The 25,527-nt window shown below is 37.2% G+C and overlaps 1 protein-coding gene across 3 annotated transcripts; it reads right to left on the bottom strand.

Annotated features, from left to right (window-relative positions):
* Positions 1-1,057: 1,057 nt before the first annotated feature.
* On the bottom strand, positions 1,058-12,335 carry LOC124867869 (CD209 antigen-like). 3 transcript variants are annotated; one of them, XM_047364542.1, is made up of 12 exons: positions 12,029-12,335; positions 10,316-10,399; positions 8,051-8,113; positions 7,830-7,898; positions 7,626-7,682; positions 7,352-7,420; positions 7,121-7,177; positions 6,601-6,669; positions 3,796-3,929; positions 3,532-3,632; positions 3,269-3,415; positions 1,058-2,913 (listed from the first exon to the last, which is right to left on the bottom strand). In XM_047364542.1, the coding sequence occupies exons 1-11, from the start codon at positions 12,156-12,158 to the stop codon at positions 3,274-3,276; spliced, it is 975 nt and encodes a 324-aa protein (XP_047220498.1). In that variant the 5' UTR covers positions 12,159-12,335; the 3' UTR covers positions 1,058-2,913; positions 3,269-3,273. The 3 variants fall into 3 exon arrangements, with proteins under 3 accessions (XP_047220498.1, XP_047220497.1, XP_047220499.1); XM_047364541.1 differs by having other exon boundaries at positions 1,058-3,415; XM_047364543.1 differs by lacking the exon at positions 7,121-7,177 and having other exon boundaries at positions 1,058-3,415; positions 12,029-12,331.
* Positions 12,336-25,527: the final 13,192 nt, after the last annotated feature.

Consider the following 25,527-nt stretch of genomic DNA (forward strand, 5'->3'; position numbering starts at 1 on the left):
GGAGTCCCCAGAACAGAACCAGCCTTCTTTATCAGCTTGTTGAGCTTTTTTTAGTCCCTGGCTCTGATGCTGCTTCCCCAGAAGATGATGGCAGAAGAGATCACACTTTACTCAACAGACTTATAGAAGATATGCAGCATCTTGCTGCAAACACAGCAGGACCAAAGCTTCCTCAGGAAGTACAGTCTGCTCTGTCCCTTCTTGTAGATGGCTTCACAGTTGCATCTCCACTCTAGTCTGTTGTCCAGGTGAACACCGAGGTATTTATTCTCCTCCACCACCTCCACCACTTCTCCCATGATAGAAATAGTTTTTGACTTATTCCTGTTTCTCTTCAAATCTACAATCATCTCCTTTGTTTTAGTCACGTTCAAAATGAGATGATTGTTTCCACACCATGCCACAAAGTGGTCCACCGCCTTCCTGTACTAAGCTTCTTGTCCATCTCTGATCCACCCCACGACTGCAGAATCATCCGAGTATTTCTGCAGATGACAGGAGTCTGTCTTGTACTGGAAGTCTGAGGTGTACAGAGTGAAAATGAATGGTGAGAGTACAGTCCCCTGTGGTGCTCCTGTGCTGCTGACTACCTGGTTAGACTCACAACCCTTCAGTCTCACAAACTGTGGTCTGTTTGTCAGGTAGTCTTTGATCCAGGAGATTGTTGAGGCCTTTCTTACCAGGGATGAGAAAAACCAAAATAAAATTACACACGGGGGTTTTGGAGCAGTCTGAGGAAGACTTGGAGGTCTCAAAACTTGAATTGGTTGAATGTTAAGTAGCTGTCGTTCAGTAATTACTCTCATAAAGCCCTTTTTCTTCTTATCACTAGAAGTAGTTTGTTTTTTCGTTGATGTATGGTTTTGTTCATCTTTTTCATTGCTGATTTTTTTAAATCATCATACCCATCATTATCATCAATACCAGTAAATATAGGTATGTCTGATTAATAATACATTTACACTTTGATCAAAGTTACAACTTCGGGTGGTTTTTCTAATATGCTTGGATGATGAGTTCATATCTCTGATAGAAGCAAATAACAGTGCCAGGAATATACATTTTCAAATCTATATTCATTTATTGTTTAATGGCAAAGAAACAGAAGTCATGTCAGATTTATATTTACATTGTTCAAATAATGTTGAAATATATGACTGGTTTAGTTATTAATTATGCAGTGATGTAATGTAAAATGGCATTAATATACACCACGAAGATAAACACAAAGAGTATGACTGTGAAATTAAATAAAAAAAGGAGAACAATATAAAATGTCCAGCAAGGAATTTGCATTTAATCCCCTTTACTCTGATTCCCTTGAACAAAATGCCATCCCATCAGAAGTCACCTACTTATAAGGTCCAGTTGTATGTGGTTCAATCTCAGTATCTGTGATGTTCTGTGAAGACCTGAGAGCTACGTTACAGAACATCAGTGAACAAGCAGCATCATTAAGACCAAGGCTGTACACAGTCATAAAGCATTGTTTGTTATACGACAATTTTCCAAGCTTTGAACATCACATTAACTACTGTTCAATCCTTAATATAGGGACTATAATTAAGACTATATGAATGTTACTGTCTTTTGAGTCAGACTGTAAAATGTAAAGAACAAAACATGAAATGCATTGAGTGAAAAGTAGCATCCATTTATTTGGCCATTCCTACTTGGAGTCATAGGGCTGGTGCCTGTTTCCATTGGTAAATGGGTGAGAAGCAGTGTACATCCTGGACAGGTACGGAGCCCATTACAGAGCCAACACATATAAAAAACATCAACTCTAAACTCAATCTAGAATGTACTTAAATGAATAAACTTAAAATTTATATTTTTGGAGTTTAGGAAGAAATTGGAGCCCATGGAGAAAACCTACACATGCATGGGGAGAACAGTTTGGTTTTAAAACCAGGACCTTCAGTGCTAACATCTTCTCTACTGTGCTGTCTGTGAAAAAAATGAAACAAAATTGTCCTAAAAACATGTCTGTATTTGCTGGTATCATTTTGCAATGTTTAACTTCAAAACACCAGAAAACGCATGTACACAGGGGTAGAAAAATGTCTGTGATTGCATTTATTTTTATTTATTAACCGATCTCTAAGTGGAAATTTAATATAAAACAAACAGAACTCTTAAAGGCATATGGGCTTAATTGACTTTTAATTGTTTTCCTCGATGAGGCCATGATGAAGGTAAACAGTATGAACTCTTTTTCTTTCTTCTTTGTCTGAGCTCTTTACAGATTTAGTCAACAGATTGAATACAATTTGAAAATGTCCCAAATTCTATTCTAGAGCAATCTAGAATATGATTATCTCTTATTATTTTTACAAGTCTTAGATGCACAGGTCAGTGAGGTAACATTCAGAATGGCTCTCACCATGTTTGGATGAGCTGTTGCTACTTTTCTGGTCCTAGTTGAGAGAGAATTTTTAACGATTTGTTACGATCCTGAGGTGTTTGGGTTTTGATTGATTTTCTTTTGTGTGTGTATTCTAACAATGTCCTAGGTGTTTACTATGTTTTTAAGGTCTTGCGGTCTTCAACTCATTTTCCTGTGCTAATTATTGTTTCCCTTATTAATTCTTTATTTTGTGTTTTGTTCCAGTGGTCTTTTTACATCTACAGTTATTTCCAATTGGATTTCTGTTAGATTCTTCCCTGGGTTTCTTTGTGTGTCTGTTCAGCTCTGTTCTATTTAATTAGTTAGTCTCCCTTCTTCAGTTTCTCTGCCTTCACTCTCCTCAGCTGCTCTTTATTTCTGCTGATTAGCTCCTCTGGTTTATTGATCACCTTCCACCCCTGCCTCAGCATATAAGCTCAATAGTTTTCATTGTTCTGTGCTGGATTCGTCTGTTTAACTTTGTCGTTCCATGCCCGGTCCATTTCCTCTGCTTCATCTCCATTCTATTTGTGCAAGACAATTTTGTAAGTTTTCTTTATTTCATTATTAAAGTACTCATCTTCATTTCAGTTTATCTCTGCATTTGAGTTCTTTACTAACTGAAACATGAGAAATTGCTCATTTTAACAGTTAAAACCTGTAGGACCCGGCTAGTTTTCACTAAAAGTGACCTGAACAGGAGGACTGATTTATTCAAATATGTGGTGTTTGGCGAGGATAATGTTGATAAAAAACACGCATAATGTATTGATTTTTCATTTAGTAAGCAGAATGAGGAAATCTAAAACAGCAGCCTGACCTAAAGCTAACCTGTCATGTTATATGTACAAAAAGCAAGCAATGATTTCTGATTTCTACCTCTGTTATTGGGTAAGCTTCATTTCACAAATCCATTTAAGGGAATGAGAACAGTTTTCATCATTCCAGCTTCTCTCTGTGGTAAAAGTCTTTATATCCCCACAGTTTTCTTCTGTTTTACCGTTTGGCTCTGTTGTGCCCCAGTAGCTAAAATAGAAAGAAAGTATCAAGAATTCAATTATTAGTGATGACTGTTAAAAATTGTCATTAAAGAACCAAGAGGTTATAAAGATTTGTTTAAATAGTATTAAAAATGCCTTAACCTTGTGGTCAGTGGACTCCCATCCACCCATTCCCACGTTCCCTCTGTCCTTAAGTCAGTCAGGCCGATCCACATGTAGATCTGGAAACTGTTTGCAAAATCCTAAGAAACAGAGATTGAAACTAACATTAAACAACAACAAATAGAATCTGATATTGAGCTATTCACCTCACTAACATCTGCTTTTAGTTGCTATTATGCTTTTAATTCTCAATAGGGCTTTCAAATATCTGTCAAAAATCTGGATGTACATACGCTCACAAACCTGTTCTTCTTTGCTGTTGATAATCATCAGGTCTGCATCTGCTGAAAGACAGTAAATTCTACTTTCTTGCCAGGTCTTTGTTGTAGAAGAAATGTAGTACGCGCTGCCTCTGAAAAGTGTCCATCCTGATTGAGCTTTTTGGGGTAAAAAAAGGGTGAAGAAGAATAAACAAACATTCTTCAGCCAAGCTAAAAACAGGCAGAAAAAACATAAATATGGATGCAGATTCATTTTTCAGATGTTAAAATAAGTTAATCTTTTATTGTAGTAGTATAATCTTACACCGAAATTCACCTCAGTGGAGAAAAAAATACCATGTTAAGAAATACTTGTCCATATCAAAATTAAAAGTGTCACAATTATTAAAATAAATGTATCAGAAGCATTTTCTAATTTATCAGATTTTGTGGGATTCTCTAATTAGTAATCCACCACTTCCTGTTTTTCTGGGATATAAATATGATGTGACACAGATGCTTTTATCACCTACTGGCCACTAGACTGAACAAGGACCCATGTTTATCTTGACACCACATGCAGTGAACAGAATATTAGGGGAGGTAAAAGGAATCTCCAGAACTCAATATCAGGGATCTTGAAAAAAAGAGTAGCATCTCGGTGTCACAACCATTAGATGATACCCAAATACCAACCGGTTGTTTGCAAGTGATACCAGAAAACAAGGCATTTCTTTCCTACGATTCAATTCAATTCAGTTGAATTCAGTTGTATTTATAAAGCACCAATTCACAACACGTCATCTCAAGGCATTTTACAAAGTCAATTCAATAGTACCGTATAGATTTTAAGTCAGGTACATAAATTACAATTAATCCTAGCTATCAAACAGTGCAGTCAAATTCAGTTTAAAATTCAAATTGGTTAAAGTTTTTCTATTCAAGGAAACCCAGCAGATTGCATCGAGACAGTGACCTGCACCATTCACTCCTCCTGGATGAGCATGTAGTCACAGTGGACAGTTGCTTGCATTAACTTTGAAACAATCCCTTATACTGAGCATGCATGTAGCGACAGTGGAGAGGAAAAACTCCCTTTAAACACGAAGAAACCTCCATCAGAACCAGGATCAGTGTGAGCGGCCATCTGCCACGACCGACTGGGGGTTTGAGAGAACAGAGCAGAGACACAAAGAGAACAAAGAAGCACTGATCCAGGAGTACTTTCTATGGGAAGGAAAAGCAAAATATTAATGGAAGTAGCTCCTTCAGTGGCTTCATCTAGGAGAGAAAGACAGCTAAGAAGATAAACTCTGAACAGGTTTTCAAATCTAGAGTCTAAAAGAGAGCACATACAGTTAGTCACAGTAGAAGCTCAGCCAGTAGCTATGTCTAGGAGAGACAGGGTTAAACACTGAAAGACAGGGCCAAGTGCATCATCTGTATAAGGTGAGTATTAAGTTGTTGGCAGCAGCAACTTGGCTGATGCCCCCCTACATGAAGGTGTCACAGTAGCTTCTAGAAAGAGAAAACCTGAGAGAGAACAAAGTTAAAAACCTGAAATAACAGCAAATAACTCAAAATTGGAGAGTAGTATGAGATTGTAGCAGAGAGAGTGAAAATGGTCATTATGTCTTCCAGCAGCCTAAACCTATTGTAGCATAACTACAGAGATAGCTCAGGATAACCTAAACCACTCTAACTATAAGCTGGGAGTTGGTTCCACAGGAGAGGAGCTTGATAACTAAAAAATCTGCCTCACATTCTATTTCTATTCCAAACAAAAGCATTGGGAATTTGCTGTGTGCTTTGCTCAGATGAGACAGTTGTTGGGTTAGGGTTAGCAACAAACTCCAGCTGAGTTTACAAAACATTCAGTTTATGTTTTGATTTTTTGTTTTGTTAAAAGCATCAAAGCAGCTTCATTTTTTAAAATGTTATTTTTTCCAACTGTTATTTCTTGGTTGAGGCTGTAGAAGTTCTGCAAATTTGTCTAGACTTGGTGACTCAGAAAACCTTTATGGTGGGAGCACCATCCCCATGAGGATATATGGGTAGTTCACTAGAAGCTCTACTTATAGGTATAAGCAGCAAGTTTTACATGTGTAGAGAAGACTGAGAGCGACCAGGTTCCTGCAGAACAAGGGGAAGGATTTGCAGTCAGGAAAAAACCCCTCCATATCTTCCATATGTTGTATTTTTATTAATTTATATATATTCTATTAGTTGTTTAAAAATAACTGCTCCCCAAGTATGTTCCTTAGTTAACTTTCTATCTCTTTCTTCAGTTACTGAGCGATGCTGGGAATCTATCGAGAGAAGAGGTCTCTATTCTTTGTTCAACTGTTGGATTAATGGTTTTACAGCAGACATTTTGTATCATCAGCTGCAAGCTCCTTAAGTCAATGCTGTGCCTTATTTTTGGGTCTTTAAAAACAATAAGGGTTTCTTCCTGTCTGCAAAAAATAACAAGTAAATAAAAACATAAATGGAAAAAGAAAAAAACAAGATATTTCCTGCACAATATGGCAAGGAAATACCTCGCAACACAGATGTAACTCATATTTAATACCAAAATACAAAATGGAAGTCTGTAAAGCCAGTTTTTGTTTTATTACCACAAAATCTGATTGACTTGGAAAAAAAAAATTCTAAACTCACAATAGTTTGATGCATACAAATTCCAGATGTGGCATGATTTAATAACATTATACAAGGATTTTCTAATTGATATAAACATGTTATAAACATAATAGTTTATAAGTATACTAAGATTAGTCAAGTCAAGTTTATTTATTTAGCGCTTTTCAGCAACAAGGCACTCAAAGCACTGTGGCTGCACACTCACCTAAGGTGGTGAGCCTCTTCCTCAGTTTATCTCTTTCCAGTGAGATTATTCTGGACCTGGCCTCAGTGTCTGAAACATAATGAGCATTATTCATTAATAAAACCCACTGGTGGTCATTGTTTTTTCTTCTAATTGGTCAACTACATTTTTAGGTGCTTCCCTGCAGCAGTAACGATAATTTCAGAAACCATGTGGAAATTACTCCTTGTAACTACTAGTAACACTCATTCTGGAGGGATAATTGTGTGAATGCAAATGGTTGTGGCATTTACTCTAGATTGGCAGTGGAGATATTTCAGATATTTTCTGTAAAATTATTAAAGATTCCTATTTGGGATGCGTAGGTTTTTCCCATGTGGGAATTTCACAGCTAACAGGCTAACAATTATGCTCCTGAAAACGTGTTTATAGGTAATGTAGAAAAATACAACAATTGCAGAGAAACTGGAAACCTTTTTCATTTTATTATTATAATTTGTATATAACAGGACCTGGAAAAGAGTTTAATTCCAATACTTACCAGAGTTTATCCTGGTTAAATTGTCTCTCTCCTTAGTCAATGAATTCTGCTTTGAAACTGTAAATTTTATGAAAAAGTTGAGCTTGACACGCTCTGTAGGTATGTATTATTTGCAGCTCAGAAAATCTATTTAGATACACGTTTAAGGTGAAACTTTGCACATCACCTATACATTCCTTGGCCTGTGATCATCGAAGTACTTTTTATTGTTCATTGTATTTTCATTCTAACCTAAATTATTCAGCTTCCCCTGGAGTTCATCTCTCTCTTCTGTCAAGTTTTTACTTCTGGTTTCCATTTCTGAAACACAGATAACCTTAATTAATAATCAGTTTTGTATCCGTCAGGTCGATAGGCAAGCAAGCAGAAACAACTCTGCAATATAAAAAAGATACACAAAACAAAATAGATTTCATCTAGCAGTTATCAGGAGGTTGGCTGCAGGAGGAAAATCCATCAGGAACCAACTTTAAGTGCAGGAAATGCAACACTTTATTACACTTACCATAGTTAACAATCTTCAATTTGTCTCTTTCTTCAGTCAGGGAGTTGAGCTGAAAACCTATCAATTAAAAATATTTTATTATTTGCTGTTGTTTTTGAGTTTGCTTGGTTTAAAGGAAATCAATTTAATAATTTTAAGTTTAATAGAATATCATCTAAATAACCAAAATTAAATATTAGATCCACTGCATCTCATCATACATACTAAAGTCATTCAGCGCCCTCTTCAGGTCATCTTTCTTTTCACGCACATTTGTGTAATTGGCCTCAGTATCTAAAGCAGAGACAAGAAATACATAAATGTATTTCATACAACAGCAGTTCTTTGAGTTACTGATTTATAGAAGTGCCAAATATGTTGTGTTTCTAAAACGTATATTTCCCTTCCTTTCATAGTGCAATCAAGGTGTTGGATGTTGTACTTACTGTAGATGGCTCTGATTAACTGTTCTTTCACTTCAGTTAGATTTTTCTGACTGGCTTGAATACCTGGAAAAAAAAATCAATTGTATATTGATCTATGGAGACAGGTTTCTCTCAGACTTGTCTAATAATGACATTACAAACACCCCTTAATAGATGTTGATGGTGTCTGCCACATGGTGTTTAACATCCTCGTTCACTGCTGGTTTACAGATAGATAACACCAACTTCGAGCTTTAAAGTCAATCAGGAATGCAAAACCTATATGTGTAATAACTGAATCTTGCAAAGCAACTGTGAGTTTTTATTTTTATTTTGAAAGGGCATAAAAATAACACTGTTCACTACACTGTCAATCTAAACAAAAGAAAATAAAATTTAGATACTGATAGATTTCCTACCTAAAACTCTGGAGTTAATTTCTAATGACAGACAACAACAAAACTAAACTAAATAGTAAACAAAATAATTTATTCAAAAACATCATAAACAGACCACCTTCATATGACAATTTCACATATCAAACAGCAGGGGGCATTATATGCAAAGATGTAATTCCGCTGTTCTTACTGACAAAGTTATATAACATGTAAAAATTATAAAATTGACAAGACATTTGAAGTGATTAGTTTCTTTTTGAGAGATAACTTTTAAACATTTTTTGTTTTGCCTGGAAGAAATTAAAAAAAATTATTTATTGACCTACTCTCACAGTGAGACTGTTAACTTGTTGTGTCAGAACAGTTTTTAAATTATAGAAGAAATACGTTTTAATCACATATCCTTTCAGCTTCCCTTTGAGTCTATTTCCATTTCTGTTCTCAAATAAAGTTTCTGTTATTTCCCCGTTAATAGGTATTTGTTTATGTATTAATAATGATAAGCTGTTGATTACCTGCTATTAACCTGGCCCAAAAATCCACACTTATTTATTTTATTATTATTCTTCTATTGTTCTTGTAATTTTTAAATCATGCTTACCAAAGTTCATTTTCTTCAGTTCACTTTTTCCCCATTCTGGCTTTTTTATGGGAAGCTGCTGTTTGAAGCCATAAAGGATTATTATTTTTACCACCACAAACAATAATAATAAAAATAATACTAGTGATAGAAAATATTAAAATCTTCTTAACTAACTTAATTTTTATGAACACATGTATTATACACATAACTTTAATGTATGTACAGTGGGTATGTATTTTGTAAATCATTCAATATATGCAAATGTCTTTTTACATAAACCTATAGGTAATTCCCAAATCCACCAAGCACTACAGAGTTACAAAATGTGTTCAGTTAAGCATATTGCCTAAACTTTGTGACAATCAGCACTTGTTGCTTAAGTTAAAATGATGTCACAGGAGCAACTTCTACTTTATTGTTTGACAAAAATGGAATATTAGGATAATTCCCAAAACTGTCTTGGTATGCTGAAGCAGTAAGAGTTCTTTTTACTAGATCCAACTCCTGAAAAACAGCTGCAAACCACAATCCCCCCTGCACCAAACTTTTAGTTGACCTGGCTTAACCTGGTAACTGCCAAACCCAGTCATCAGTTGCCTGACAGAGAATCCTCAAGAAAACACTTCTCTACTGATCTAGAGTCCAGTTGTGGCATGCTTTACACCATTACATCTCATGTTGTGCGATTCTCTTGGTGAGGTAAGGCATGATGCAGCTGCTTGGGTAATATGAACCCTTTCTATAAAGCTCTCTACACACTGGTTTTTTTAGTTAATCTGAAAGCCATGTGAAGCTTAGAGGTCTGCAGGTATTGACCCTGGAGAAAATTGGTGACCTCTATGCTCTATGCCCCTCAGTATTTGCTGACCACCTGCTCTGTGATTTTACAAAGTCCTTCACTTTGTGGGTAAAATTTCACAATTTATTGCAGAGGTGTCATATCATTACGGTACCACGCTGAAATTCACTGAGCTCCTGAGAGCGACCTGTTCTTTCACATTTGATTGTAGAGGCAGTCTGAATGCCTCTGTGCTGGATTTTGTAAACTTGAGGCCATGGATGTGGTTGAAACACTTGAATCCAATGATATGGATGGGTGAGTGAATACTTTTGGCATTAATATATGTAGCAATATTCTTCATAATTTATTGTTAGGTTACTGTCTGCATTTGAATACATTAACATAATTCATCATCACGGAGGAGCTGTGTGACCTCTGAATCAACTTACAATGTATTAGGAAAATGTTTGCACATGTCTACAGTATGTGTGAAAATCACAACATGGATTATCAGGGTTACTTACGGAGAGCAAGAAAGGTGATAAGACCAAGCTGCACTAGAGCTACAAGTCCGAAGGTAACTGTGCCAAATCTGTACAGTTGAACTCCTGTGGAGTAAGTAAACACATGTGGAGTGATATAAAAGACCCCAGAGAACCTCAGTGATATAAACTACACAAATAATACAAACACATTTAAAATAACCATATAAACAATGTACAAATAACGCAATACAAATAAATAACACTAGAGGTGTTCACTTAAGCAACTATGAAATACTAAACTTGTAATCAATGCATAAGATGGAATGTATTGATTAACTTATTTTGTCACTGAGATAAAAAAACAAATAGCAGCCTTTGCTCTGAATTTATTTTCCATTTTTCTACTTAATGAAGCAATTAATCATTTTGACTTGTGACTCATGTTAGCATGTCAGCATAAAGAGAATACTTATTTCCTCAACAGAGCTGAAAGCAGTACAAATGTTTGTAAATACACCTAAAAACATAAATCAAAGAAAATGTTTGACACAAATAATTTTAGCAGCTGGTTTGACATTAATCAAAGTTTTGCATCACAACAGAAAACCTTTCCAGTTATGGTTTTTGTTGGAAAAACACTGATTATATAATCTGTTCCACCTTTTACCAAACCTTTTCCCACTTATCTCTTATCTCTTCTTGCACTGACTATAACTAAAGATTCCCCAATTCTGTGTCATTAAAACTGGGGATTTCTAGGACCAATGTGCAAGCAGGAGCAGGGGAGCCACATGGTTTGCAGAAACGCTTAATGAACAAAGTGATAAACTCACAGCAATATGCAACAAGACATGGAACATGGGCAGAATGACTGGTGTGCAGCAGGCTAGGCTTAACAAACAGGAGGATCCAGTGGCGAGCAATGAGAACCAGAGAAATTAAATATGGAGATGAAGAATAGACTGATCCACAGGAAGTGCTAATCAGATGTGGAGCAGTTGGTGGCAAGAAAGATGCAGAGCAACTGAAGGAGGGAGGCTAATTAACACAAATGAGTAGGAACACAGAAACGTCCAGGGAAGTAACGGAAATATCAACTCACAAAAGTGAACCAAGAACTTGATCTACCTTGAATAAACAAATAATTACAGCAACTAGAGAACATAAACAGAAAAGTGCAGAGAAACAATTCAAACACCTAATACTAATAGGAGAATCATGACACTCTGCCCAAAATAAACCTCTAATTGGCTTCAGATTGTACAGAACTCAGCTTTTAGACTTCAGCAAATAAAAGAAAAGACATGAACGCACGTATTTAACCTTCCTGCACTGCTCTGAACAATGTTATGAATTTTTGAAATATTTCTATTTGAGCATTTCATGAAGCTCACATTCACGTTTATTTGAGCTTTTAGTATGACCTAACCCTGTATGTAGACTGATATTCTTGGGCAAGATGTTAAAAAGCGAATTTAAATCCCCCAAACTCTCATTTGAAATCAGTTTAGCTGAAAGAGCTTCTGAATTTAAAAATCATCACTTCAACATATATCTTTCTGACAGCCTTTTTTGGTTTAATCCAAAGTTTATCACTGATACTTTTTCCATCAATTTGTGTACTGACTTTTTATTTTTGTATTTTACATAATTTTCCATCAGAAAATCTGAACATGCTGACACAGCTGTAAATGTATTGTTATGTTTGAAACTGACATTACAAATTATTGCTGAAGCAGATTTATCTCTTACCAGATGCTGCAGAAGGAGCTTTGCTGTCTTCATGTGAGTGCCTGTTCAGAATATCGTTACTGGAATTAACAGTAGTACTGATTTCATCATTTGCTGCAGACATATCATATTGCTCTTTATAAAAAGCCATCTTTGGTTTTGAAACAGCTCCAAGTAACTGATTTGTAACAGGGATATCTTCTTCAGCTGGTTTCCTTTAATGGTTCTCAGTCCTGAAGACCAAGTTTGTTCCTTAAATGTCAGTGCAGTAAGCAGTGAAATTGAAGTGATTCTCCTTTTTATTGAAAATATCTTCCTCATTCTCAGAGTGTATCACTTTCTCCCACCAAATTATTAGCAGTGCCAAAAAAAGGAAGACAGAAATTCAAAACAATCTTTGCGCATACAGCAAATATTTTGGCCAGTTAGAAAAATGTATGAACTTTGTGTTAAAAGGGCAGCACCGGTCATACACACAGTATTTATAAGTTAGTAGACAGAAAGCAGACTTCTTGCTTTCATTTCTTGGCCACTGAGTAAGTTTGGTTTCACTTTACGACTAAGTTAGTTGTTCCAGCTGAAGCGGCTTAATTTAATCTAAAAACAGGAAGCTGAAATTTTCCCACATCTTTTGGTCCTTTCGTTTCATGCACAGTTTTGACTTAGTTGGCTGTTTCATGATACTTTATTTGTTGTTTTTTGGGTCTGTTAGTTTTCTTAATTCATAATGCTCATATTTCTTTTGGCTTTTATGTCTTCACCATAAATTGTGCAAAAGTACTCATACCACTGGAATCACTTCACATTTAGTCACAATACAACCACAAAGTTTGATGTATAGTTGGTCTTGAAAGCTTACACAACCTGTTATAATACCAGGTTTTTCTGACATCCAAAAATGAGACAATGGAAAGGCATTCTAAAATATTTACCACCCTCTTAATTAGCTTGAATTATATACAAAAAATAACTGATTTGTAGTGATTGTTTTTTTTAAAATTGTGGTAAAATAAATATAAATGTAGGCAGTGGTGGGCACAGTTCCGTTGTTAGCATTTTTTGCTAACTTTGGAAACTTCAGACCAGTTAGCTTCCGCTATATTAGGTTCCGCTAACTGTAAGTCTGCTAGCAACATTCACAAAACATAGCAGCAGCCAGCTGAAAGCATCTTATTGGCTTACCATGCCTGTACACATGACAAGAAATCACTGTGAGACGCGGAGGATGTGAAGGATGGGGCCCAGGATGGGAATCCTGAGGCAGGGGATGTTAAGGACATTGAATACATCTCTGATGATGACTTTCTTGACGAGTCCAGTAGCCTGGGCCTGAAATTGCCCGTACACATGAAATACGCAGCCCACACCTTGAACGTGATAGGGAAGTGGCTTGAGGACCTGCTTCTTTTACTCCTTGCCCATGTAGTGGAATTTTCTTATCAAAGTGGGAGAGAAATTTACTCATATACAGATCAAAACTGGGCTTTGTCTTTATAAGTTTTATTCAAAGGCATTCAGCGTTTGAATGACTCTGTCACTGAGCAAGTCAGTTAAGCAGAGCCCCGATCAACATTTACACACAGTATTTAAAGAGTATGTGGGTGTTACCTCAACTTCAAAGAGTCTGTGTTTTATGGCCCTAGACCCTCCTCGGGTCATAGGTAACAAAGTTATCTACGAGCAGACCCATCTGCTCTTCCTGAGACATCACCCCAAAGCATGGGTTTTAACCATTAAACTTCTGATAATGGTTTTACAGACCAACTCCTCTAGGGTAACAAAACACAAAGGTCAGAGGGGAGAGAGGTAAGGGAAGTTCAGATCATTGAAAAGAATTTTCCACAACACCCACAAGTGTCCTTTTGGTCAAATTATAGTTTTCATTTTGTTTTAGCTCTTACCCTAAACCCTTCTCTGAGATCTATTAAACATGCGTATTAATAGTGTTATTTCAATTATGTTATTTCAGTTATGTTAAGATGTGCTGTAGTTAAATGATAATTATTTGATAGCTAATTCCCAAAGCATCTCAATTCTCAGTAAAGCAAAATATTTTCTGAACTACAAAGAACTTTGCATTTACTACTATTCAATGATTTCACCATATGTGAATTACTGTGAAGGGGTTTGGGGTAAGAATCTCTACTTAAATGAAAACATAACCACCTTGGCAGAGGTAACAAAACAGAAAACAACAATGTCTTTACTAGTCCTTTTTGCTTTAATGTTCCTTCTTTTGAGCTTATATTGGCATAATAACCCTATTTTTCAGTTAAAGTGCTAATCCTGAAAAATTAAATAGCTCAAATTCAAAATCAATCAACAACTGGAGCGATTACTGTAATTGCCAAAAAAAGAATTAAAAAACTTAAAGAATAACAAATCATATGAATTCTTGTGAGATTTTTCCACCTGAGCTATGGAACTTTGCAGCTCTTCCAGAATAACCATAGGCTCTTGGTTGCTTCTCACATTAATGTTGTCCTTGCCCAACCTGTAAGTTTAGATGCACAGCCATGTCTTGATAGATTTGTAGTTGTCATTTCCTTTGCATTTTCAAATGATAGACTAAACAGAGGCGCTGTGCCGGTCCGTTGTGGTGAAGAGAGAGCTGAGCCAAAAGTGTTGGAATAATTGTATATAGTTTTTATCTTTTATATTTCTTCTTATCTTATATTTTTTCCTTTTCTTTAACTTGACTATTTGATCTTTATAACCTTTCATGATGTATGTGTGAGTAAGGATGTGATGAGTTTGTCTGCAGGCAAGGATCAAAGGTGGAGCTGGAAAGGAAGCAGTCACAGTTGAGGAGGTCATAAAGATGAAGGCTGATTGTGCTGAACAGAAGACACACTGATCTTAAGGATGGGGGAGACTGTGGAAGTGTGTTGTTACAAGATAATGGTGTTTATGACCTGTATACGATGCAGCTGTTTTTCCCATCCTTAGAGAGCGACATTCATTGTAACTAGGGAACCCCCAAAGATAATAAAAAGAGAGGTGCGGACGGATGGTTTTCAGAGCGGTAGGAGATTTGTAACTGAAAGCACATCTCTGTCCGTTCTCCTCACAGCGAGTGAAATAACTAATTCTTTGTCTTTCTCTTCTTTTTGTGATGTTATAAGTATTTTAGGTTGTTTGAACCTGACATTAATTTTGTCCTTCGAGCCGGATTCCAATTACGCCTGAGGATTCCAGTGGGTTGGTGGACTCCAGTAAAGACCGTGCGCACGGCAGGCTTCATCAGGGAGACTCACAGACCCTTTCCGGGACTGGATCTCGGCCCGCACGCTGGGGTCTGACGGCTGACGGAACTCTGAGAGAGAGGAGAAGACAAAGTGGTGAGTTGAGTTTGGATTAAAAAAGTGTGGCGAATGACTGGGGGTCATTGCGTGAAATAAAACCCTGTGAATCCTAGGCCCTAACAGGTACAAGAAGAACCTGGAAAAGTATTAAGAAGTAATACTAAAAAACATTCAGTGTTTTAAGGACGGCGGAGTCCGCGTTTAAGTATTTAAACAAAAATACTAAGAAAATTCCACGTTTAAAAATGTGTGCATGTGAGAAATGAATGGAGGATTTAAACCTCTAGGTTTTGCCTCATACCAAAGCAGTAGGATTGTAAGTGATTAACTTTTGTGGATGCAAAGGCAAGAATTCTCCACTTGAAAGAGTTGAAGTGAGAATTACCACAAAAGGAGATTTTTCTGTCACCGCACTGAGCAGAATAATCCAGCATTTAGAATACCCTAGGTATTGAGATACTGGACCAAATAAAAAAAAATAAAAATGGGAAAAGGGGCGAGTAAAAATAAACCAAAAATGAATAACAATGCAAAGATTGGAAGTTCATAGAAGCACAAGATCCAAATAAATAAAAAATATTTAGAAAAATGGATAACCACATATAATTATGATGGTCGATTAAACTCAAAAATTAGTCAATCTACAGGATGCAATAATTAAAAGAACAAAATGTGACCCAAGAAAAATGGAAAAAGAAGGTTATGAGGATGTAGATTATTGGTTAAAAGTAGCTAAAAGGAGAGAGGAAGGAGTAAAGAAGCGTAAGGAGGAAGAGAAAGAAAAGGAAGAAGAAAATTGTAGGAAACAATTAATGTTTCTTAGAGCAGAAGATAATGAGACTGGGTGTGTTGGGGCTCGACGGAGACAACCAGGAAATGCAGCTGTACAACCACAAGAAGCGCAAGAGCAGGAAGCACAGATAGATGAGCAACCACAGGCACATGCAACAGCTGTAACCTCATCTATTTATCCAGGTTTGCCCCTACAAGATCCACCACCTGAATACCCCACTCCACTGCAGACTAGATCAAATAAGATCTCCCTAAGATGGTCTAGACAACTTTAACTCACTCCCCAAAAGTAGTCCCCACAGCTCCTAAATTATCTCATGACAAAAACCCTAGTCTAGCAGAAACATATCCCATGATACAGGTGGCCAATCCAAACGTTGGAAATAATCAACCTCCTGCCATTTTGGTATATAGAACATGGACAATGGAGGATGTTAAAAAGGCTGTGGAGGGAGTAACCTCCCCCAGAGAGGATCCCATTCAGTGTGGAGAAGATTTGGAGAGTCTTAGGAGATCTTATCATTTGAATGGTGAGGAAGTTCAACAAGTATGGATGACAGTCACAGGAACTGACTGGCATCACGTTAAGGGAAATTGGAACCCTATACACAATAACGCAGTATTTGCACATAATGACCAGGAAGTAACAAACAGAGTGAGGGGATTAATCGATACGCTTACAGTTAGATACAAACGCAGAGCTGACTACGCAGAAATAGCCAGAGTGAATCAAAAAGAGGAAGAGCCTTTTGAAGAATATAGGATTAGACTGACAAAAGTGTTTAAAATACATAATGGTCTACAAGAAGATGAAAACGAGCAAGGAGCTTATCGACGGCAGTTAAAAAAATGCACTACATGCTGGTTCCAGGGATGCAATTAATACCTGGGTAAGGAGACCTTTTATAGGGTTCCCCACAGCAAATCTAGAAGACTATGTTAATCATGCCCTCCATGCAGAAAAAGTAATGAAGGATAAAAAACAAAAAAAGATAGCCAACACCTTTTTTCAGCAAGAAGAAGAAGAACAGATTTATTAACAGAACAACAGAGGAAGAGGAGGATTTAGAGGCAGAGGACAAAATCACAGGGGTCAGAGAGGAGGAGTAGGCAGAGGAAACTACAGACAATACACCTCAGGGTGTTGGTGTTGTGAGAAAGAAGGACATCTGATCAGAGACTGTCCTGAAAGGAGAAATAATGATTCAACGTGACTTGGACAGAAAACAAGTGAAATTGTTCCTAGTACCTCAAACACCGATAAAAACAAAAAAACAAAAACACAGGGGCAGGATATCTTCCTAAATTTTCAGGACCTTCTCTCCCTAGATAGCATTAAATCTGAAGTTACCTTACTGTTGAATGGAAAATCAATTACTTTTCTTTGTGATACCGGAGCATGCAGGACCACCTGTAGAGAAACAGTCCCAAATTCCAGACTTAGTGATCAGCAAATAACAGTAAGGTCAGCTAGTGGGAAATTTACACAAGTCTGTGAGTCTGAACCAGTTTGGATAAGAGATCCCAATGGACAGTCATGCCAGCTATCTATTCTAATGTTCCCTGAGTGTCCAGTGAATCTATTGGGACGAGATGGATTACTACATCTGGGGTTAGCATTAATTCTGACCTCAGAAGGACATATTGTAGTAAAGAGAAAAGCAGAACTCAGCCAAGGAGATTATTTTGTGTTAAAAGGAGTGGGACCACTTTATTACCACTATTCACTGGATGTTCCAAATAAGCCACCCCTAGACATAGGGACAGCTTTATTAACAGAAGGAAGAAATGTCATTACTCGACTACAAGATCAGATGACACCAGATGATCTACATATTACCATGTGGTATAAAAAAACTCCTGGACCAGACAAAACTTATGAAAAAGCATTAACTAAAGTAACCCCTACCAAAGTCATGGTAACTTATGTTTATGCAGATGGGAAGAATACGTCAGTTGCTGAAGTAGTGTTAGCGGAAGACACTAAGAAGCTCTGCAAAATGTGGACACCTCCACACATATCTTTATTCAAGGATAAAGAACTCAAGTGGCAGGACATGGGAAGAATAGTGCAGAGGGGAAAAGATGCCACAGACTGGCTTGCCACAACAATGAATACAGAAATCAGTGCATCCACAGGATTAACTAGGAAGCCATTATTCTGGACAGTGACATGCAGGAAGGGATACATTTGCATACAAAGCATCAATGAGAAATATTCCTTACTGAACAGGAGGAACAGTTCTTGACTGAAGTCCCTGATAAGTTATGGTCAAAAGACCCTACTGACATAGGTTTAATAAAAGGAGCAGTACCTGTCCAAATTAGAGCAAAAACAGAATACAGGCCCAGTGTAAAACAATACCCTTTGAAATATGATGCACGTGAAGGAATAAAACCAGTAATAAAGGATTTAATAACTGCAGGGGTGATAATAAAATGCGAGGACTCACCATGTAACACCCCCATTTTTCCAGTTAAAAAACAAGCTCCATCAACAGGATGGCGCATGGTGCAAGACTTACAGGCAGCGAATAATGCAGTTGTTCAGAGAGCACCGTGTGTTCCTGATCCTTAGCATTATTAAAACATTTAGCAGAAGAGGGACACAAAGTCAGTAAAAAGAAACTTCAGTTGTGTAAAAATGAGGTTAAATACCTAGGCCACAATCTTAGCTCAGGGGATGCACAATAGTAGAAGAAAGAAAGACTGCAATATTACAAGTTCCAAAACCGGTAACAAAAAAGCAAATGATGTCCTTCCTTGGACTAATTATTGTAGAAACTGGGTGCCAAATTATGCAGAAATAGTAGCTCCATTAAACAAACTAATGTTTAATGGTGTCTGACCTGAAATGGAGTGTAGAAGCTGAAGAAGCATTTACCAACATAAAACAAGTTCTAGTTTCCAGTACTGCTTTAGCATTACCAGACTATAGTAAACCGTTTGTTCAGATGGTAGATTGCAAGGTACATTTTATGACTTCAGTTCTGGTTCAACAACATGGAGATAAAATTAAACCAATAGCCTATTTCTCTTCAAAACTAGACAGTGTTACGTGTGCGCAATAGAGGCTGACATTTTTTCGGGAGTCCAATGGGTCACGGGATTCCCATGGGAATCCCGCGGGACGGGAGACACCATTAGTAAAGATCACGTGATTGGGACAGTACAGGATAAGAAATGAACGGGAGCGGGAGCTAACCAATAGGAGGGAAAATAAACTAGGATCAATTGTCCTTGGAAATGTATAACTGAGACTTTGTTATAAACTTTAAGAAAAAAAAACTTGGATCGCCGCCGCCATTGTGTAGTTTTTTTCCAAGAAGCCTAAACTATAATGCGAGTCAAACGAACTACACGACCCACAAGCCAACAGTGCTTCTGCTCGATGTTTTCCACCTGCGTTCAGAATGGAGGGAGCAAACGCAGGTGGAGAACTGGACGTGGTAAAATTGGATTTGTAACGTAAAGTCAGAAGTAAGGACTTGTCAATTAAACTCATAGAGCTGAGAGGAAAGTCGCAAATATTACCGAACTTCAGGAGAGTTGAATGTAGCGGTGTTAACACGCAGTCCGCTGCTTGTAAAACGGGTTTAGTCGTAATCAAGTTCACCTGTGATTAAAGCACACTTGTAAGGCAAATTCTGGATTAAATCAGCCCTGCATCTCTTCATTCGTCAAACCAAAAGTACCATCATGTGTCAAATCTCATCTGACCAACAAAATTGCTGCATATGCAGCCAAGATTTAAGAGCCTTTGCCACAGTAGAGGGGAAAGGTACGGAGCCCTCGAGGGGACATGGGGGAATTTCTTTTTTTTTTTGTGTCCCCACGCAATACTTTTGCGTTCGGCATTTTGGAACAGCAGCACAGATGACAAACTGCTCATAAAACAAACAACACTAATATGTCATTGATATGGTTTATTTGTCATATGCATGTTAACACGCAGTCAGCAATGCGATGTAATGCTTAGGATAAGAAGAACCGTTCAAATCACGATAAAGACAAAAACACTAATGGCGTACAAAAAAAAGTACACATCATGCAGCAGTAATAAGCAAACAAAGTGTCACAGATGTGGTTCCGTGCAATATTATTGTCCAGAGTTCAGTAGTTTGACAGCTTGTGGATAAAAACTGTCTTTTAGTCTGATTGAAGATCATTTTATTTAAGGCCGATTTCAAAATAAAACTCAACAAATCTCAAAACGGGTGTAATGTTTGTTTCATTTTTGCAGTTATCTGGTTTGGAAACTATCCCACAAAGTATTGCGAAATAACGCAAAGACTATTGCGTGAGAACGCAAAAAGTATTGCGTGGGAACGCAAAAGGTATTGTGAGCGAACGCAAAAGTATTGCATTACGACGCAAAAGAGAAAAAATTCCCCCATGTCCCCTTGCAGACTCCGTATAGAAAGGCTTCATCAAGGGAAGATATTAAATAAATATGTTATGAAATAGAAAAAAATTGAATGTACCATTAAATGTACAATTTATTTAATACATCATTAAATATTATGTGTACCACTAATTACGTTATGTCATCTTTAAAATTATACTTAATTATTCAGTGGCACATTTAATTGCATAATAGTCCATTTCATGATATAATGGTACATTTATTGTTTCTAATGATGTATTAAATAAATAAATGGTACCTTTAATTTAATGGCACATTTAATGTTACATTTCTTTCATGTTACGTTTACTTCACTTATGGGACATTCACCACATTTACTTATTTAATGATGATTTTATTGTATTAAATTTGGCCAGTTTGACCCTCCATTCTTGATGCCTGTATAGGAGGTCATGTCAGAATTTAAATCAGGTGTGCTGGAGCAGACACACATCTAAAACATGCAGGGAAGGTGTCCCTGAGGACCAGGGCTGTGAACCATTGAGCTGCAGTTTCTAAATTGTGAAGGTAATGCCTTTTTGCCCTTTTGTTCACCAAGTACAGTTCTCTTACTAGGTGCATTCGTCTTTTGTTTCAGCAACTTGAAACATAAAAGTAATGTCATTGTTCAAAGGAAACAATCACTTAATACATGAGTAAAATACAACTATGTACATTTTGTTTATTCAGCTAAGATAGGCATGGTCTGTTTCCTTGTTTGATATTTTATTATTTCTTCATTATTATTCTTTTTACTTTAATTGGCCTTCACTACAACTAAAAACAGGGACCTAACTGGTCCTTCAAATAAAGAAATTGCCAAAAGACTAAATGAAGAAAACAAAAATGGGAGTAGCACAGGAGTGGGAGACGTTCTAAATGGGAGCGGGATGGGAGTGGGAGTCAATTTACCAGGAGTGGGATGGGACAAGATTTTCTTCGTTATGCTGGCCTGGGATTGGGATGGGACAAGACATTTTTCTGTGGGAGCGGGATGGGACAGGAGAGAAAATCCACTCCTGTGTCACCATCTAGTGCGCAACCATATTGTGTGAGAGCTGTAATTGCAGCCTCAACGGCAGTTGAAGTCAGTGCAACAATAGTGTTGTTTCACCCTTTAAGAGTTCCTCATGCAGTTTCCGCATTATTACTGCAAACAAATATGACCTTTCTATCACCTGCTAGACATTTGTCCTGCATGTCAACCTTACTGTGACAACCACACTTAACTATAGAAAGGTGCACCGCCTTAAACTCAGCAACATTGTTACCCACACATGAAGATGGAATTCAACATGATTGTCAAGAATTAGCAGAACAAGAAGCAAAAACTAGAAGTGATTTGCAGGATCAACCCCTGGCACAGGGCAAAATAGTTTATGTGAATGATTCCTCCAGAAAAGATGAGAGAGGGAAGACACAAACAGGATATGCATTGGAGACGAAAAATACAGTGTTAAAAGAAATGCAACAACAAAGCCAACCACAGGAGATAGAAATGTGGAAAAAACATGGAGCTGCATTAAAAGATGAAATCTATATTTGACCAGATAATAAACCTGTCCTACCAAAGAACCTATAAATGGGCGACAATATTGAGCCATCGTGTTTCACATGTCTCAACAGGGAGGAATGGTAGGACAGATACATAAATATTATATAACATATGGATTTAATTCTTATTCAAAAAAGTTTTGTAGAACATGTTTAACATGTGCAAAACATAATCCACAAGGGAATTTAAGACCACGAAGGGGACAATTTCCAAAACCAAGATATCCCTTTCAAACAATATGGATTTTATTGAGTTAAACCACAGTGAAGGAAAAACGTTCTGTTTAGTCATTATAGATGCATTTTCTAAATGGATAGAACTATTTCCAACTAAACATTACAAGTACCTCAGGGCTAACACCCTATGAAATGTTATTTGGAAGACCATACAGATTACCACAGTTCAAAAATCAGTGGGAGTTAGATGAAGAAGCTAACCTAGCTGATTATATGAGGAGTATGTTAAAAAAGCAACAGAAACAAAATCAAATTAATGAGGAATGTTCTATTTCCCAGCAAGAAAACCAACTAGTGGAACCAGGAGACTGGGTGCTAATAAGGAGTGTAAAGAAGAAGCATTGGTATTTCACCTAAGTGGGAGGGCCCATATCAGGTATTATTAACCACTCCCACAGCAGTAAAAATAGCTGAGAGATCAACCTGGATTCACTTTACACATTGTAAAAAGGTCATTTCGGTTGAAAGCTCCGCCAGGGTAAGTGATTTATAGACTGATAATAGGGTGGACCCAGACATTTAGAGGCTGGAGAGACCCGGAAGTCAGTGAAGAAAATTAAGACACTGGAACCACTTAGAGGAGTCAAAATTTCAGCCAAAATGACTCTTACATGGATGAACAATGCATTTCGTTGCTGGGTATTTATATTTTTTCTCATATTGATTTTTTTATTTTTCTGGTACCTCTGGGAACCAGTCAAGATAATGTAGCAACACCTGCTATGAGTCATATGAAACAAGTAGCGCTAAATCAAGGAAGGCAAGATAACCTAACTATGTGCACTAAACAAACTTCTTATACTTATGGCATTCAAGTGTGCGTGAAATCTAAAACCACAGCTGTGGTGCTGATCCCACTCATTAGCTTGACCAAACCAGGAAGGAAAGGACAGGATTATTTAACTAATGACTGAAAGAGATTGTGTTGTGTGTATGGGTCCCAGGCTTTTATTACAAGTAATTCCAGCTGTGATACCACAACCCTGTGTGATGGAAGTAATGAATCAAACTAATCCTAATGAAATGAGTCAGCACAAGGATTCTGTTTTTCCTGTAAATACAGCAGATAAGAACAAACCAGTATTCCATAAATGGGTCACCACTGGAAACTACACATGTATAAATATGACAGAGAGAGGTAATAAATTGGGAAATCTCACTGCAGTATGGTGTACTACAACTGTAAACGTAAATAAGTATTTTAAACCAGTCTCTAGAGGAGACATTTTGTGGTGGTGTGATGACGACAGGTTGTTTGATCGATCACCTTCAAAAGTAACGGGACTCTGTGCTCTAGTCACTTTATTGTTACCAGTTTCAGTATATTCTATGTCAGTAGATGAAGTAACAGATGGACTATCTAGTGTAAAGCCACATGATTGGCATAATAGAAAGTGCAGAGAAGCAGCTTGGCAGACTGAGGGAGACTCTACATACATAGATGCTATAGATGAAGATAAATTAACTGATCAAGTAGCCGCAAGATTTGAATCAAGTATCTGTTGGTGGTGTACGATGAACAAAAACGTAGACAGGATCAACTATATTCACTACAATGTTCAAAAACTAAGAAATTGGACACAAAGCAGGTTTGAACTGTCCATGACTAATTGGCTTCAACTTCCCTGATGGCATTCCAGAATAGAATTGCTTTGGACCTGTTGTTCGTTGAAAAAGGAGGAGTTTGTGCTATTTTTGGAGAAAAATGCTGCACATTCATACCTAACAACACTGCTGCTGATGGCAGCCTAACTAAAGCCATAGAAGGTTTGAGATCTCTAAATGGCAAAATGAAGGAGCATTCTGGAGTAGACACCTCGATGTGGGACTCCTGGCTGGATATGTTTGGGAAGTATAAAATTTTAGTATCATCAGTAATAATTTCCTTTGCAGTGTTTGCTGCAATTTTGACATTGTGTGGATGTTGTTGTATTGCCTGCCTTCGTTCTCTTCTTAACCGTCTCATCACCACAGCTATTTCTCCTATGGAAGGCAGAGTTACACAACTCTATACGTTACTTAAACATCAGGATGATGAAGATGATGAGGATGCGACTGACCACTTTTCTGACCTGTACCCAGATCCATCTCTATAAGATTCTGTGATTTAAATGTCAGTAAGTGCCTCTGAGTATATTTATCTTTGTACTCATGAAACTGATCTTACAGTTAAAAATCCAAAAGAAGTGGCTGTTTAAGTGATATGAGAATATGAGCAAATATAAGATAAACAAGGGGGAAATGTTGGAATAATTGTATATAGATTTATCTTATATTTCTTTATTTTCTATTAACTTGACTATTTGATCTTTATAACCTTTCATGATGTATGTGTGAGTAAGGATGTGATGAGTTTGTCTGCAGGCAAGGATCAAAGGTGGAGCTGGAAAGGAAGCAGTCACAGTTGAGGAGGTCATAAAGATGAAGGCTGATTGTGCTGAACAGATGACACACTGATCTTAAGATGGGGGGAGACTGTGGAAGTGTGTTGTTACAAGATAATGGTGTTTATGACCTGTATACGATGCAGCTGTTTTTCCCATCCTTTAGAGAGCAACGTTTATTGTAACTAGGGACCACCCCAAAGACAATAAAAAGAGAGGTGCGGACAGATGGTTTTCAGAGCGGTAGGAGATTTGTAACTGAAAGCACATCTCTGTCTGTTCTCCTCGCAGCGAGTAAAATAACTAATTATTTGTCTTTCTCTTCTTTTTGTGATGTTATAAGTATTTTAGGTTGTTTGAACCTGACAGTTTGTTAGAGAACATTAGTAAATACATAGCAACAAATTGCAAACCTGTGCATCTAAATGTACAGGCTAGGTAAGCAGAGCATTAATAAAAGAAGTATCCAAGAGGCCTATGATAATTTAGGAGGAGCTGGAGAGTTCCATAGCTCAGGTATAGCTCAGGAATAATCTATGGACAGGACAGCTTTTAGTTTTATGCTACACAAACATGGCCTTTACAGCAGAGTGGCAAGAAGAAAGGTATAAAATGCCCATTTGGGGTTTGTCTAAGGCAGTGTGAGGAACCCAGCAAACATGTGAGAAATGTTGATCTAAAGTGAACCCCTTAACCTATCTTAAAAATGATATATGTGGCATAAAACTAACACTGTAGATTGCCCTGAACATACCATCCCACCACACATCATGCTGTGGTGATATTTGTCCTCAACAGCGATAGGGAAGCTGCTCAGACCTGACTGGAAGATGGATGAATGGA

This window comes from Girardinichthys multiradiatus, chromosome 5, assembly GCF_021462225.1.
Source record: "Girardinichthys multiradiatus isolate DD_20200921_A chromosome 5, DD_fGirMul_XY1, whole genome shotgun sequence".
NCBI classification, from domain to species: Eukaryota; Metazoa; Chordata; class Actinopteri; order Cyprinodontiformes; family Goodeidae; genus Girardinichthys; species Girardinichthys multiradiatus.